At 53.2% G+C, this 14407-nt stretch overlaps 1 protein-coding gene across 6 annotated transcripts in view; it reads right to left on the reverse strand.

Annotated features, from left to right (window-relative positions):
- Positions 1 to 3225: 3225 nt before the first annotated feature.
- The window catches only part of PFKFB4 (6-phosphofructo-2-kinase/fructose-2,6-biphosphatase 4), a 47220-nt gene continuing 36038 nt past the window's right edge, over positions 3226 to 14407 (reverse strand). For 2 of the 6 annotated variants that reach the window (XM_024751451.1, XM_024751450.1), the window contains exons 12-14: positions 14342 to 14404; positions 13396 to 13460; positions 9083 to 11597 (exon numbers count right to left, since the gene is read on the reverse strand). In XM_024751451.1, coding sequence (XP_024607219.1) covers positions 11538 to 11597; positions 13396 to 13460; positions 14342 to 14404 — 188 coding nt within the window. In that variant the 3' untranslated portion in view covers positions 9083 to 11537. Of the gene's footprint in view, positions 3956 to 5797; positions 6239 to 6367; positions 6470 to 7097; positions 7192 to 9082; positions 13461 to 14341; positions 14405 to 14407 lie in introns of those variants that run through there. The other 4 variants (XM_024751449.1, XM_024751448.1, XR_003003978.1 and 1 more) reach the window with 3 other exon arrangements.

Here is a 14407-nt window from a genome sequence, read left to right on the forward strand (position 1 = left end):
CAGACGCTGGTTCCCTTCTGAAAGCCTAGTTCGGAGGCTTCGGGGACCCCATCTCTGAAGACACTCTATCACCCTGCCTCCTGCCACGACACCCACGACACCCCTACCCCCGTGGTCACTCTACCCTGAGTCCAGGCAGGCTCACCCCTGCCTCAGGGCAAGTCTAGCTCCCATAGCCTGGTCTGAGGGAAAGGAACTGGCAGTTTCCAGACACACATTAAACCATCACCTGGCTCAGGATTGGGCCAGCAGGATTGGGCCATCCTTGTCTGCTGCCAGAGCAGGGTTCTTACAAGGCACCCTGAGATGCGGCCACGGCTAACAGGCCTCCACTGCCCCCTCACTGTGGGTCAGGGCATAAGGGAGCAGGACCCTATGGGGAGTTCCCTGGACAGACCCCTCCCCCATATCCTCTGCTGTAGCTCCTCTCAGAAGTACCTAATCAGAAGTATCTGATGCACATTTCCTGAGTTGTTTTATAGATGCTAAAACTACCAACAAATGGAAGAAGTTAACTACTTGATGATCATGAGCACCTAGCCCCAGGATTGATAACGTTAACCCCTGTGACGCTGCCCTGTTACGTCACCACCGACCAATCAGAGAATTGTGCACATGCTGATCACATACCCTGTGACTCCCCTCCTTCACCTGGCCTTTAAAAACACTTTGTCGAAACCCATGGGGAGTTGGGGTGGTTTTTTTTTTAAGTTTTTTTAAAAAATATTTATTTATTTTTGGCTGCATTGTATCTTAGTTGTGGCACACAGGCTTCTCTCTAGTTGTGGTGTGGGCTCAGTAGTTGTGGCACACAGGCTTAGTTGCTCTGTGGCATGTGGGATGTTAGTTCCCTGATCAGGGATTGAACTCATGTCCCCTGTATTGGAGGGCAGATTCTTAACCATTGGACCACCAGGGAAGTCCCACTTGGGGTGTTTTGAGCACTAGCTGCCCTGGACTCCTTGCTTGGTGCCCTGCAATAAACGCTGCACTTTCCTTCACCACAGTCAGTAGACTGGCTTTACTGCACTCAAGTCAGCAGACCCAAGTTTGGTTCTCAGTAACGAGTCCCCGCAGAGTCAGGGATGGGGAGCTGGACTACTGTCTTAGTCCCTTGGGGCAGCTATAACAAAACATCATAGATTCAGTTATAAATGACAAACATTTGTTTCTCTCAGTTCTGTAGATTGGGAATTCCAAAATCAAGGTATCAGCTCATCTGTGTCCATTTAGAGCCTACTTCCTACCTAGTTCACAGATGACTTCTTTTCCCTGTGTTCTCAGGTGGCAGAAGAGGCAAAGGAGCTCACTGGGGCCTCTTTTATGAGTGCACCAATCCCATTCATGAGGGCTCCACCCTCATGGTCTAGTCACTTCCCCAAGGCACCAACTCCAAATACCATCACCTTGGGAGTCAGCAGCTGAACATGTGAATCTGGAGGGACACAAATATCCAGTCTATGGCAAGCATTCTTTTTTTGCCCAGGGTTTCTGACCTGCTGCCCACTCTGCACCTGCCACAGTTAAACTCATTACACTTAAGGCAGAAAACATGAAGTATCACACTAACCAGGCCCCGGAGCCAGTGTGTACATCCGGCATGCCACCACGTTTCTCACCTGAGGGCGGGGGCTTCACGTAACAAGGAGTGAGGCCCAAGGAGACAACTCGGGATGTCCTCAGTGCAGTTTCCCAGACCTAGGAGGCTAGGGTCCTCCTCTGGGCCTGGGTCCTCCATGGTCCCCCTCACCACTGGCCAGAGGGACTCAAGACTCAGCATGCTGTGCTGGGCACACTGTGGGGGCAGAGGGGTGACTGCCCCCAAGGCAGGATGAGGGGCCCTCCCTGACACAGCCCAGCCTCATCCCAACCAGCTGCCTCTGCCCCCTCAGCTCCACAGTCTGAAGCTGAACACCGCCCAGGTCCCCCTTCCCCACGCACAGTGGCCACCACACACTCCCCTCCATGTCCACCTCGCCAGCCACCTTCTGAGGCCTGTTCCACACCATGGGTGCCCCGCCTTCCGCCTCCCACAGACTTGGTTTCGTTTCATAACTCAGTCCCTGCCCCCAGTCAAACTCCTAAGAGTTGTCCTTTTTTTTCTTCTAATTTTTACTGGGGGACTTCCCTGGCTGTCCAATGGTTAAGACTCCATGCTTCCACTGCAGGGGGTGCGGGTTCAATCCCTGGTCAGGGAACTAGGCTGCCGCATGCCACGTGGCCTAAATAAATAAATAAATTTGTATTGGAGTATAGTTGATTTACAAATGTTGTTTTAGTTTCAGGTGTACAGCAAAGTGAATCAGTTATACATATATCCACTTTTTTTTAGATTCTTTTCCCATATAGGCCATTACAGCTAAGAGTTGTCCTTTCTCACCTCCCATCACCTGCCTTTGGCCTCTCATCCCCATCTAGGGGCTTCTCTCCTGGCCTAGTCCTCCCTGACTTTTTCAGTATTGGGTTCCCTCATGCCCCCTCATCTTCCCACACCTCAAAGACACCTGTGTTAAACCTTCATGGTTGAGCATAGTGGTGGCTCCAGGACCCACCCAGAGCTGTGCATGTGCAGGAGGGGGTGAGGCCAGGAAAACCCAGCGGCTTGGAAGTCACAGCCACACATCCAGCATGCATGTGCCCATGTGTGTGTTCCGGGGGAGGGGGGTGGGGGGGGGCAGAAACAGGCAGGGGTCCTTGTGAACAAGGCCTGTGAACTGGAAACTGTCACTTCCACAGGTTGCCTGAGGAAATCTGCTTCTCCCGGACAGAAACCAATCTCCCTGTGCCAAACTTCGGGGTCTCAACAAGACTGAGGAGTCCCACGTCCATTTAAGGACCCAGACCAGCTGGACTAGCTCAGCAAAACAATGCCAGGCCACAGGCGAGGGGCCGGCAGCTGGGGACCTTTGTGCTTGGCTCCACCCCCTCAGACAACCTTTCTTATCAGCCCCTGCCCCACCCCCTTTCATTCCAGTAGGTGCCCTCCCCTCCTGCTTGAGGCAGACCCTACCTTAAATTCTGCCCCTTCCCCATCTGGCCTACCTGAAAGGCTCACACTTTATCTCAGGGCACAGCCCCCTGTGCCTCTTGTCGTCCTGTCCCAGGCCGGTGGCACCTCAGGCCCTCCCCTATGTCCTCACCCTCTCCCTCTGTATTTCTCCCTCACACTGCGTGCTGATGTCCTGGACCATCTGTTTGTCACCTTCCTTACCTCCCACCCACACCTCTCCTCTGGCCCTCCCCACTGCTCACATGCTCACCACCCACCAGCATCCCAAGGCACAGTGGACCCTGCCCTGTCCTCCCTCCCAGCCCTTTTGGCCTCCGAGAGTCTGCGCCCATCCACCACCATACTTGCCCTGAGGACTCCCAGAACTCCATCTCCAAAGACCTCCTCGGCTTCCACGGGCAACTCACTGTCCCCAAACCTCTGTCCCCATCTCTGCCTGGTCACCCAGGCATGCTGCCCAACTCTCTCCACACTCTGCCACTTTCACCCCCAGAACATTCGTTTACCCACCACTGACCCAGCTCTGAACTCACCTGCTCCCCCCAATGCTTCCTGTGTGGATCTCCCTAGAGTACATATCAGTCACACACCCTCGCTCTAAACCCTGCAATGGCTCCCTGTATCTCTTAAGACAAAGTCCTGATTTCAGTCCCATAGCACTGAATGGGGCTCCTTGTGCTTCCTTGCTCTCAGCACGCACCACATGAATTCCGCCACCCTTTCTGGCTCCCAACTTAAACACCTCCTCCTCCAGGAAGCCTCTCAAGATGCCAAGTCTGGGTTAGGGCTCCCCTCAGTGTTCCCACAGCCCTTGTGAACCCCCAGCCCAGCACCAAACCTTGGGTTATGTGGGTGTCTCCTGCTACTTTGCGGGCTAAGTGAGGCTGGGACTATGTTTTCTGTATCCAACACAGGGCCATGCACACAGCAGGTGCTAGATAATAACTGGAAAAGGAAATAAAGGATCTCCTTTAGCCCATTGACCACTTTCCCCTGAGCACCAGCCCGGAAACCACTCCCCCTGGGGGATGGGCTGCCTCAGCCTCCCCAGTCCCCTCTGTGGGTTCCACCCCACCCCCCACTCCCACTGCCCTAGCACGCATTATGCTGGACTATAGCTGTCTGTGCATCTACCTCCCTACCAACCACATCAACCTTAGTGCTGATGCCCATAGTAGATGCCTGTCCAGGCCCGTCTTCTACTTTTCCCTCCACATCCACCCCCTATCCCACTCTGTCCTGGGGTTCCCTCTTTCTCTTTCTCCCTTCTCGTAGTCAGTCGTCAGGCTTAGTCAACAGAAGGCAGTTAAGTTGCAGGAGATCCGTCAGAGGGTGGGAGGAGAGTGCATGAATGGCGCTGTTCCTTCCCTATTCCTTCCCCAAAGCTCCTGTGGGCCTTCAGACACACCACATCCCACCGCCAACACCACCCGCTCCACCCTCACAGCCACAGCTCGCCAGTCCCTCCATTCAGGGCCATAATGCTGAGAAATTATCTTGAGAGCCCCAGGGAGTGACTGATTTAAGAGATCCCTCTGGTAGACAGATTACAGTAGAAACTGAACAGGAGTGGGGGTCGGGGGTTGGGTCCCACCAGGTTCCACTAACCCTTCCCCTCCTGGGCCTTGACCCTGTGGGTTGTGGACAGGGAATGTTGCCTGACTTTCCTGTAAACAAAGAATGTTGCCCGCTATCCCAGTTCTACAAGAATCAAGCCATTAGCCACTGCAGCAACCCACGGATGGTGCACCTGAGGGGAATTCAGGATGGAGAAAAACAGGAAGCGTTCTGTGCTTTGGATACTGACCCTAGATAGTTAAGATGCATATCAAAGGAATAATTTCAATGAACCCAGGTCCTTGCATGTTCCCATACATAGAAAAACATTAACTTGTCTGTTCTTTGTGATTAGTAATCTTGGTGTTCAACTACATATTTTTGTTTTTGTTCTTCCCACAAAAAACTCCTGTAGATCCTGGCTCCTCCCTTATCTCTTCAGAGCAATTCCTCAGAGCTTTCTGAGAGGCTGTCTTCTGGGCTTTAGTCCTCAGTAAGGTCCCACACAACTTTTAGGTTGTGCATTTTTCTTCAGTCCACAAGGCCTAGGGAAGGAAAGTGCTCCCAATGTTAGCCCCAGGTGCTGACACCCGAATTCACCCACAGCTCTGTAAACGGCCCTTTTATTGGACTCTCCTCAAATACGCACAGTGTTAATAATGACTCTTTTCTGGGACTTCCCTGGTGGCTCAGTGGCCAAGACTGCGCTCCCAGTGCAGGGGTCCCAGGTTCGATCCCTGGTCAGGGAACTAGATCCCACATGCATGCCGCAGCTAAGAGTTCGCATGCCACAACTAAGGAGCCAGTGAGCCGCAACTAAGGAGCCCACCTGCCGCAACTAAGACCCAGTGCAACCAAATAAATAAGTAAATATTTTTTTAAAAGACTATTTTCTGCTGGGACCTTTATGTGGCAGTCAAGCTGCATATGGGAACTCTGCATGGGGCCAAAGCAATACCCAATGATGCTCAGAAAGCCCAGTGTCCCACGGTGTGGGTGGCAGGGTGTGGGTGACATCAGCCCAGGACTGACCCACAGGGCCAGGAGTGTGAGAGCTAAGTAGAGCACAGCTCTCCTGCCATTCCTCTTCACCAGCACCTGGGCTCCCTTCCTCCATTTCAGAAGGCAGAAATGCCAGACATCCACTTCCCAGCTTCCTTTGCCCAAGGCCCAGCCAATCAGATGTACCCTCCTTGGAATCAGATGTACCTTCCCTAGGGTCAGACATACCTTCCCCGGAGTGTGCCTAGTGGGCTGGTGACTAGAGCCTCTGCAGTGGTGGGGGTCACAGCAGCCGGGTAGCAGCATGCAGTGTCTGCCAAAGCAGAACTGTGACTTGGGCATGGCCTCTTTGTCTTGTCCTCCTGTGCCCTTGGTGGTTCTGGGAGCTACACAAGTTCATTTTCATAAATTCCATTTCTGATTATGTTGGGCAGAGTCAGTTTCCTCCAACTGATAAAGTTGTCAGCAGGTGACCAGGGAAACGGGGGTGCATCCGGAGTGGATGTTTGCCTGGTTGGAGTTAAAGGCAGTGGAAATCCAGCCAGGATGAAGGGAAAGCCTTTGGCAACCCCAGCAGGCTGAGGAGACAGAGCTAGTACAGCCATCACTGGTGGTGTGGTACAGATCTTCCACGACTTACGATGGGGTTACTGATAAATCCCCTGTAAGCTGAAAATATCGTAAGTTGAAAATGTATTTAATACATCCAGGACATTGGTCGCCTCCTCAGTGAGGACTTCATACAACCCTGAACCACGCCCTTGGCTCTGTCCCAGCACCCTCTAATACACTACTTACCTCTTTACTGTGTCTTCCACCACTAGAATGTCAGCTCTGTGAGGGAGGGGGTTTGCCCCTGTGCTTACTGCTATATTCCTCCTGCTTAGCACATGGTAGGCACTTCATGTGTTGTTCATGAATTAAGTGAAATGAAGATGCATATGAAAGAATTAGAGGAATCAGATTGCAACCAACCTCCAGCCCTTCTCCACCTCCCTTGCCCACTGAAGCAAGGTGTCCTCCCATAAGACCTCGTGAGGGAGTTACTTTGCAAGGGGAGTCAACTCTTCTAATGCCCCTCCTCCCCAACTCCTTAAACTAGAGATGGATACCAGCATGTCTGGAGACCTTATTACAAAGTCAGACCCAGAGGGGATGGCTTATGTATCAAAAGAATTTAAGACTTTGGTATTTTACATTAGCTAAAATATAAACACTATGTGGTGGGGTGGCAGGGGGAGACCGAGGCCCTAGACCATGGAGATAAGAACATCAGCTTAGTTAGGTTGGACTTCATCAATGCAGGTGAGCTTGCCAGGAACTCTGGATTCAATGTGCAGGCTTAAGCTACTGGGGGTTGTTCTGCCTGTCTATTTGGTTGGCTGAAATGAAAACTGGGTCTCACTAAATGCAATTGAGATGCCAAATGCTCCCTGGTGTAATGTAGAGGAAAGAACCCAAGGCCTCAGGAAGATTCACTCATTCATTCAAAATAAATGTTGGACTGAATTTATCAGGGACAACTCACCTTCTCCCTGAGTCCCTGGAGACGACCCAGGACATAGTCCTTCACCAAGGCCCTAGGAAGTTCATCGCTGAGAAGTTTCCATTTGCCAGGGCTGCTGTAACAAAGTACCACACCCTGAGCGGCTCAAACAACAGAAACTTACTGTCTCATAGTTCTGGAGGCTGGAAGCCAGGATGTCAGCAGGATCCATGCTGTCTCTGAAGTTGCTGGGGAATTTTGGATTAGGGGCACACCCTACTCCAGTATGACTTCATCTTAATTTATGACACCTGCAACCACCCTATTTCTACACAAGGTCACATTATGAGGTACCAGGGGTTAGGTCTTCAATGTATTCATTTGGGGGACACAATTTGACCCATAAGTACCATAGTCACAGCTGTCCATGAGTCAGAGATTCTGGTTGGAGACACTATAGTTGAAATGCCTCCTTGATTTCAATGCAGATACCAGGATCTTTGGCAGGATCACCAGGCCCCTAAGACAAAAACTGATGGGGAGGCCAGCAGAGCCCTACTGGATGTGTATGACAAAAGAACTAGAGGGCTGACCAGCAGAGACCTGACTGCAGAGGATAGGATCTCTCACCAATATTCCAGATAAGATCAGTTCACAAACCCAGGGGCCCTTGACGGAAGTGGGGTGGGTGCCCTTTAAGGTGGGCCCTGTGAAGACAGCCCAGCTTCATGCTGGTACTTTCCCCACAACCCTTCCCAAAGAGACCTGTGGCCATTAGCCAGGGTTTGACAGATACCACTTCTGGTCTACCCCATTTTCCACTTTTAATAGAACAGTTTTTGTGTAAACAACAATGTGCCCAGTCCCAGGGGATGAATAATGATTGGTCTAAACCAAACATGGCAACTCGCCTTTACAGGTGATAATTATATTTTATTAATCTATAATATACAACCATATTATAAATATAATTCAAATGTTGCTGAAACCTATGTCTTTGTAACAATATTTCATTCTATCCAAATATCCTCTGATCCTACCTGATGGCCACTGTTTCCTAGCAACCCAAAATGCTACAAAATTCTTCAGCCTAACCATATATAATCGCTCTTTCTAGGTTGTGGTAGAACAGTGAACCTGAAGAAAAATTCGGATAGTGTTATATTTCATTCCTTCTGTTGTTGCTTTGCTGTTGAAATCTTCAAAACCTTCTTCAGGAAGTGCAAGGAAGCCTCTAAGGAGGTCAGGTATCCACTCCAGGAACTCTGTGCCCGGAGACAGGGTGGGGACCATTCAGCGGTCCCCCAACCTCACCTACCAGGAAGACAGTCATAGCTGATACTACTCTGAGCCTGGGGATGAAGCCCAAGGGGTTCCTGTCATCCACTGTGACATAGCCACCCTCTGCCCTGACACACTAGGAAAGGCAAATGCCAGCAATGTTATGTCCATGGACGAAGACCCCTGCAACACCCCAGCCCCACGGCAGAAGGTGTAGAAAAGTCCAACAAAATTCTGAGGCATGGGGAGGAGGAGGGATAAATTAGAAGCTTCGGATTAACATATACATACTACTATATATAAAATAGATGACAAGGACCTACTGTATAGCACAGGGAACTCTACTCAATATTCTGCGATCACCTATATGGGAAAAGAAGCTGAAAAAGAATGAATACATGTATACGTATAACTGAATCACTATGCTGTACACCTGAAACTAACACAACATTGTAAATCAACTATACTCCAATGGGACACGGGTTCGAGCCCTGGTCTGGGAAGATCCCACATGCCGTGGAGCAACTAAGTCCATGCACCACAACTACTGAGCTTGTGCTCTAGAGCCCGTGAGCCACAACTACTGAGCCCGCGAGCCACAACTACTGAGCCCACGTGCCACAACTACTGAAGCCCGTGCGCCTAGAGCCCGTGATCTGCACCAAGAGAAGCCACGGCAATGAGAAGCCCATGCACCACAAGGAAAAGTAGCCCCCGCTCACCACAACTAGAGAAAGCCTGCGCATAGCAACAAAGACCCAACACAGCCAAAATTAAAAATAAATAAATAAATAAATTTATTTTTTAAAAAAACAACTATACTTCAATAAAATTTTTTTTTAAATGCAAAAGGAAAAAAAAATTCTGAGGCATAGGAAAGGGTGTCTCTTGTCACCACCTTCCCCACGCCAGAAGTAACAAAGAACACCAGAGAATCAGCCAGCACGCTCCACCCACAGCCTTATGCAGGCCCTCCATCCTCGACCCAGCCTCTGGTTCCCCTCTCCAGGGATGCCAGTATTTGGAACCCACATTTCCAGTGACCCCAGATCCCCCTCTATGTCTGTTTCTGTCTCAGTGGTGAGGGCCCAGCAACCTTGGTCAGCCCAGAGAAAACCCGGGCCCTGCCCAGGGCTCACTCCAGGGCAAGACAGTTTCCGCTCCAGGGATGGGTAGTCATGGGGGTGGGAGCTGGACCAAGGGTCCATACAGACCTGTTGGGAGGGAGCACAGCACAGGGGTTTGCAGAGCCGCTGGAAAGAACCTCACCAGTGGCGAGCTGGCCACACAACACCTTAGATTGTTCTTTTTTAAAAAAGTATTTATTGCAAAGAATGTTGGACACAGTGTGATATGTGGCTGAGATCCAACAACATCCATTCCAGGGCGAGCAGGAAACATGTCTGCAACAGGAGCACATCAACCATCCTGGCTACAACCGGGCAGCCAGCCAGGTGGATGGCTGCCCATGCAGAGCTGGCTCCGGGTGAGCCCTGCTGGGATCCCAGACTTCCCTCTGCCCCATTCCAGTCCTTGTGACACATCTCCAGTAGCTCCTGGCTGCCCTCTGGACAGAGAGAAAAGGCCTCGCTGGTCTCACCTCAGCCAGCCTGAGGTCTTGGAGAGGTGGTGACATCTAGATGTACGTGCCACTGACCAAAGGGACCTGCTATGGCCAACAACTGAGCATGACCAAAAGTCACCAATACTCTGGCGGACATGGAAGCAAAGGCTGCAGTCTCCACATCCCAAAGGCAGTAGTGTGGTCCTCTGGCCCTGGGTCTAAGGGGCCTGGGGCTCTGACAGGAGATAAGTCCAGAAGGAGGGTACTGCCACAGCTCTGTCCTGGATATCTCTCCACCCATGTCTGTCCATAACTGCTGTGGCACTCGAGGCCGAGAGATCATCAGCCTGGGCCAGGGACACAGGATCCTGGGGCCTGACTTCACCAAGGACCACCACCTGTGGACAGCAGCGCATCCAACTACAAATCCACACGCTTCCTCACCCAGCCTCACAACTTGCTGGCCAGCCTGTTCTCCCAGCTACAAAATGGAGCCGGAACCTGCGGCCCAGCACAACTCCCTGGGCCCAAAAGAACTCAGGGGCGTGACAGATGGCAGGCTTCCCGAGGTCGTTTTCATCAGGCTCCTGTGTACAAGAATCAGAAGCTGGGAAATTCCTGCCCTGGCCGGAGGCTGCCTCCAGCTCTGGGCTTTCCCATGCTTAGTTCCGTGGGTAGAGGTCAACAAACGCCAGGACAGGCTTTGCAGGACCATGCAAGCTTTTCCGAATCCTTCACAGCAAATGCAGGTCCCTGCCACCAGTGTACACTCTTGTGTGGACACAGGCAGCGGCGGGCAAGGTAGCCCAGTGGCATGGCTGGGAGAGGAAGATGGGAGGGCAGCCTCTCCCTCGAGCACTGGGAAGGGCGACTCATACAACTGTCCCGTCTTCACGTCTTTCTTTACGTGTTGCACCATGAGAGCAGTTGGAGAGGGGTGGCCTTGGCTGCCAGCTCCCACGAGTATTCCAGTGTAGGCATAATTGGGAAGGGGTAATCGCAAACACCCCGCTCCCTGCATGTTTCTATGCATTCCCATGTGCTGAAGTGAACACACTGCTTTCCTGAGCATCCACAAATGCAGACGCACGGACTCAAGGGTCTGGCCAGTGGAGGAAGCTCTTCAGTTCCTGGCGAGGCAGGATGGGGATGGCTCTTTCCCGCTTACTGAGGCAGCAGCAGCTCATGAACACCTTGCCTCTGGCTCAGGAAGTGGCCAAAGAGAGGGCAGCAGAGCCCTGGCAGGGGTCCCCAGGTCTACCCAGGCAGCTCGGCCTCAGTGGGTGGAAACATCACAGCAAGTGCTTTCCGTTTCACATTTTTGGGTTTCACACTTCACAAAGCCCACCAGGCCGGTGAGAGAGAACAGAAGGATCAGGGGCTGGGAAACCTCTCACTGGCCCGGTGCAGACGCAGTCAGGCCAAGTGGTTTATAGCAGCAGGTTGGGCACCGCATACAACCCTGACACTGTCAACAAGGAAACAGGTGGGCTGGGACTGGGATTCTGGGTGCCACCAGCCATGCATGGCTTTGAGGGTGTTCCTGTGTGGTGACTGTCACACAGACCAGAGGGCCTGGAATGACCTCGTCCACAGAGATCAACACCTGCCCGGGGGTTGCAGTGGACGACACACGGTCACTGGTGAGCAGGGACCGTGACAAGGGCTTCCTCCGGAGGCCGAGAGATGTCTACATTCTGCACAAAATTAAACACACAGAACACTGACCATTTGCCAAGGACAGACAGTCACCACTACCTGCTTCGCTCATCGCTATAGCCGCCAGACTCACATTCTCACCCCAAGGAGCCCCGGCCACAGGACTTAGACCCCGACCTTTCCTAAGAGCCAGGGGTCAAGAGCCTCTTGACACGTGGTGGGTGACAAACACCAGAACAAAGGTGGGGGATGGAGGACACCTCCGGTTCCTGCTTGCTCCTTGCAGGCAGGTCAGGCATTACGCAGAATGAGGCCATCCCCGCCTCCTGCCTCAGGCCTGGGTCAGGTGGGGAGAAACAGCTGGCTGGGAAGGGGACCAGCTCCTGAGGGTGCCCTCCTCCCGGCTATGTCGGTGTGTCGGTGGACAGGTGTCAGATATGGCCCCAGCTGCCTGCGGACACCTCCTGTGTCTGAGAGCTGGGGCACCAGGCCCCTTGCACCACCTCCTGAACAGCACCCCTCCCCTGCCTCAGCTGCAGAGCCCAGTTCTGTCCACAGCCGGCTGAGTTCAGGGCATCTCAGGCCTAAGGGATGGGGGTCAGAGACTCCCCTCAACTCTGAAAGACTATGTGATCCTATGTGATCCCTGATCTTGGTGGCCCAATGGAGCAGGTCACCAATGACCTGGGCCACAGCCCAGATCTGCAGGGAGGGAATCATGTCCCCTATGGCCACACTCCTGAGTTCACAGGGCTGGCCACTGGAATTGTAGGGGCAGGTGCAATTCTCACTGGGGGCAGGCTTCCCAAGGGCCCCTTTCTCACCACAACCTGTCCCCAAGGATGGGCCAGGACCTGGAGATCCTGCCCACCTTAAAAGGAACCATCCCAGAACCTGTGGCCAACAGAAGTTTGCCTCTCAGAAGTGCCTACCCAGAGGCAGGCAGGGTGCCTGCCAACTACCCCATGGCCATGTTCGCTCCTGCAAATGGACCGGGGCACCAGCCCCTGATGCTTGCGGGGTCCAGGGGCCTCTTTCACCATCACCCCGTCAGTGCTGGGGGCCCAACACCTCTGGGCTTTCCTCAGTACGAGGGGCCTGTTGGGACATCTTCCCCCGAGACCTGTGTGTGCCAGACTGGGCCTTCATCGGACTCTCAGGGCAAACAGGGAAGAGGTTTACACAATGACTGGTTCTGGTGAGGGGAAGCAGCCTTAGGAAATAGGAGGACACATCCACACACCTCAGCCTGTGGGGCCCAAGGCCTGCACCCTGGGCAGGGACCCAAGGCCCAGCACGTCCCACTGTGGGTGGCAGCAGGCATGACTAAGGTCCCAGAAGCCTTCCTGGTGCAACAGACTCTGGGAATGGGGCCCAGAGGGGCGGTCCTGCTCTTGGCCTTAGTGGGAGAGGAAACCAACATGGCAGAAGGATCCCACACGGGCATGAAGTGCTTCTGGGCAACACTTCAAGGAGCTTCTATCTTTAACGCTGGGGGAACACAGAACAGAGATGTGTCCTTCTGCAGGAAGGTCTCTACGCAGCACCGAGACACCCTCAGCCTCTGCATGGCCCTTTCCACAACAAAGCAGGACATTTTTCATTTTTACTTTTTAAAGGCGCTCAAGTTGGACAGGTGCTCATGAGGCCTGGGCTGGTGGGACATGGAAGCGCCTGCCCCCTGTAGGCCTCTAGCCTCTGTTCTGGCCACAGCGTCACCCTGACAGAGAACTCAAGCTCACTCAGTAGATGCCCCAGCTGGGCCTGGCCCTGGTGGTTGCTGTGTCTGGACCCCCAGGAACGTGCCCACCACCCCAGCAGTGACCCAGCTGCTACCTGAGGCCTGTCTCGGTGCGTGTTCACGGCCGCCACATTCAGGAATATGGACTCCACTTTACAACCTGCCAAAGGGAAGATGCAAATCCATTCCCCCTCCTGAAACGCAGCAGAGCCACAGGGGTAGAAGCTTCTCCCAGGAGGAGGCTTTCGCTGCTGTGGGGCTGAGCAGACGCCTCAGCCTCACTCCAGTCCTCCCACCTTGGGCAGCTCTGGAGGCCCCGTGAGGAAGCACTAGGCAGCGTGTCAGGCCCGAGCCTCTGGGCCACTGCCCAGCGCAGGCTCGCCAAGGAGCCCGGGCACCAGGCAGAGCCACAGTGAGGATGAGCAGCCCACCTCGGGGGCTGAGGGCGGTCTGAGAAGCAACAAGCCTAGCTCCGTGAGGGGTCACTACACTGAGCAGACCCTCACCCAGCCCTGTCTCACACACGAGGCGGGATCACCATGGTGCCAGGCGCTCAGTGCAAAGGGGGACGAGGCGATTAACATGCACTGGGATGACTTTAGCTGCCACTGAGCTATACAGTTATTGTCCCGAGGGCACAACCATGTGAGAGTGCCTCGTCCAGTGTTGAAGGGGAGGAGTCGGGACCCAGGAGGTTAGGAAGTTGCGTGAGGCCTCTGCTGGCAGAGCCCAAGGCAGAGGCGCATATTTTCAGGTCTGGGTCCTGGGGGCCGTGGGGCTTTCTGGGGGATTTTGGAGAAACCAGTAGAAAAGCCCCTCATGTGGGTGGGTGATGGTTAAGGAAGGATCATTGGGGAGGCTTCCTGTGGCCACAGGAATTAAAACAAAAAAAATTTTAAAGCAAATTGGGAAAGGTGGTGGGGTGGAAGGAGGAGGAATGAGCTTCTAATGAAATTTTCAAGGGAGGGGTTTGCAGAAAACCACAGAACCCTGCAGACAGCCAGTCTGGCAACCAGGTCAGCATGCGGGAAGCTTCTTTACCATAAGCCACGGGGGTCAGCTTCAGGACCGTGTGCAGCGGACACTTGAGGTAAGGCAGCTGTTCTG

Source organism: Neophocaena asiaeorientalis, unplaced genomic scaffold, assembly GCF_003031525.2.
Source record: "Neophocaena asiaeorientalis asiaeorientalis breed wild unplaced genomic scaffold, Neophocaena_asiaeorientalis_V1.1 scaffold221, whole genome shotgun sequence".
NCBI classification, from domain to species: Eukaryota; Metazoa; Chordata; class Mammalia; order Artiodactyla; family Phocoenidae; genus Neophocaena; species Neophocaena asiaeorientalis.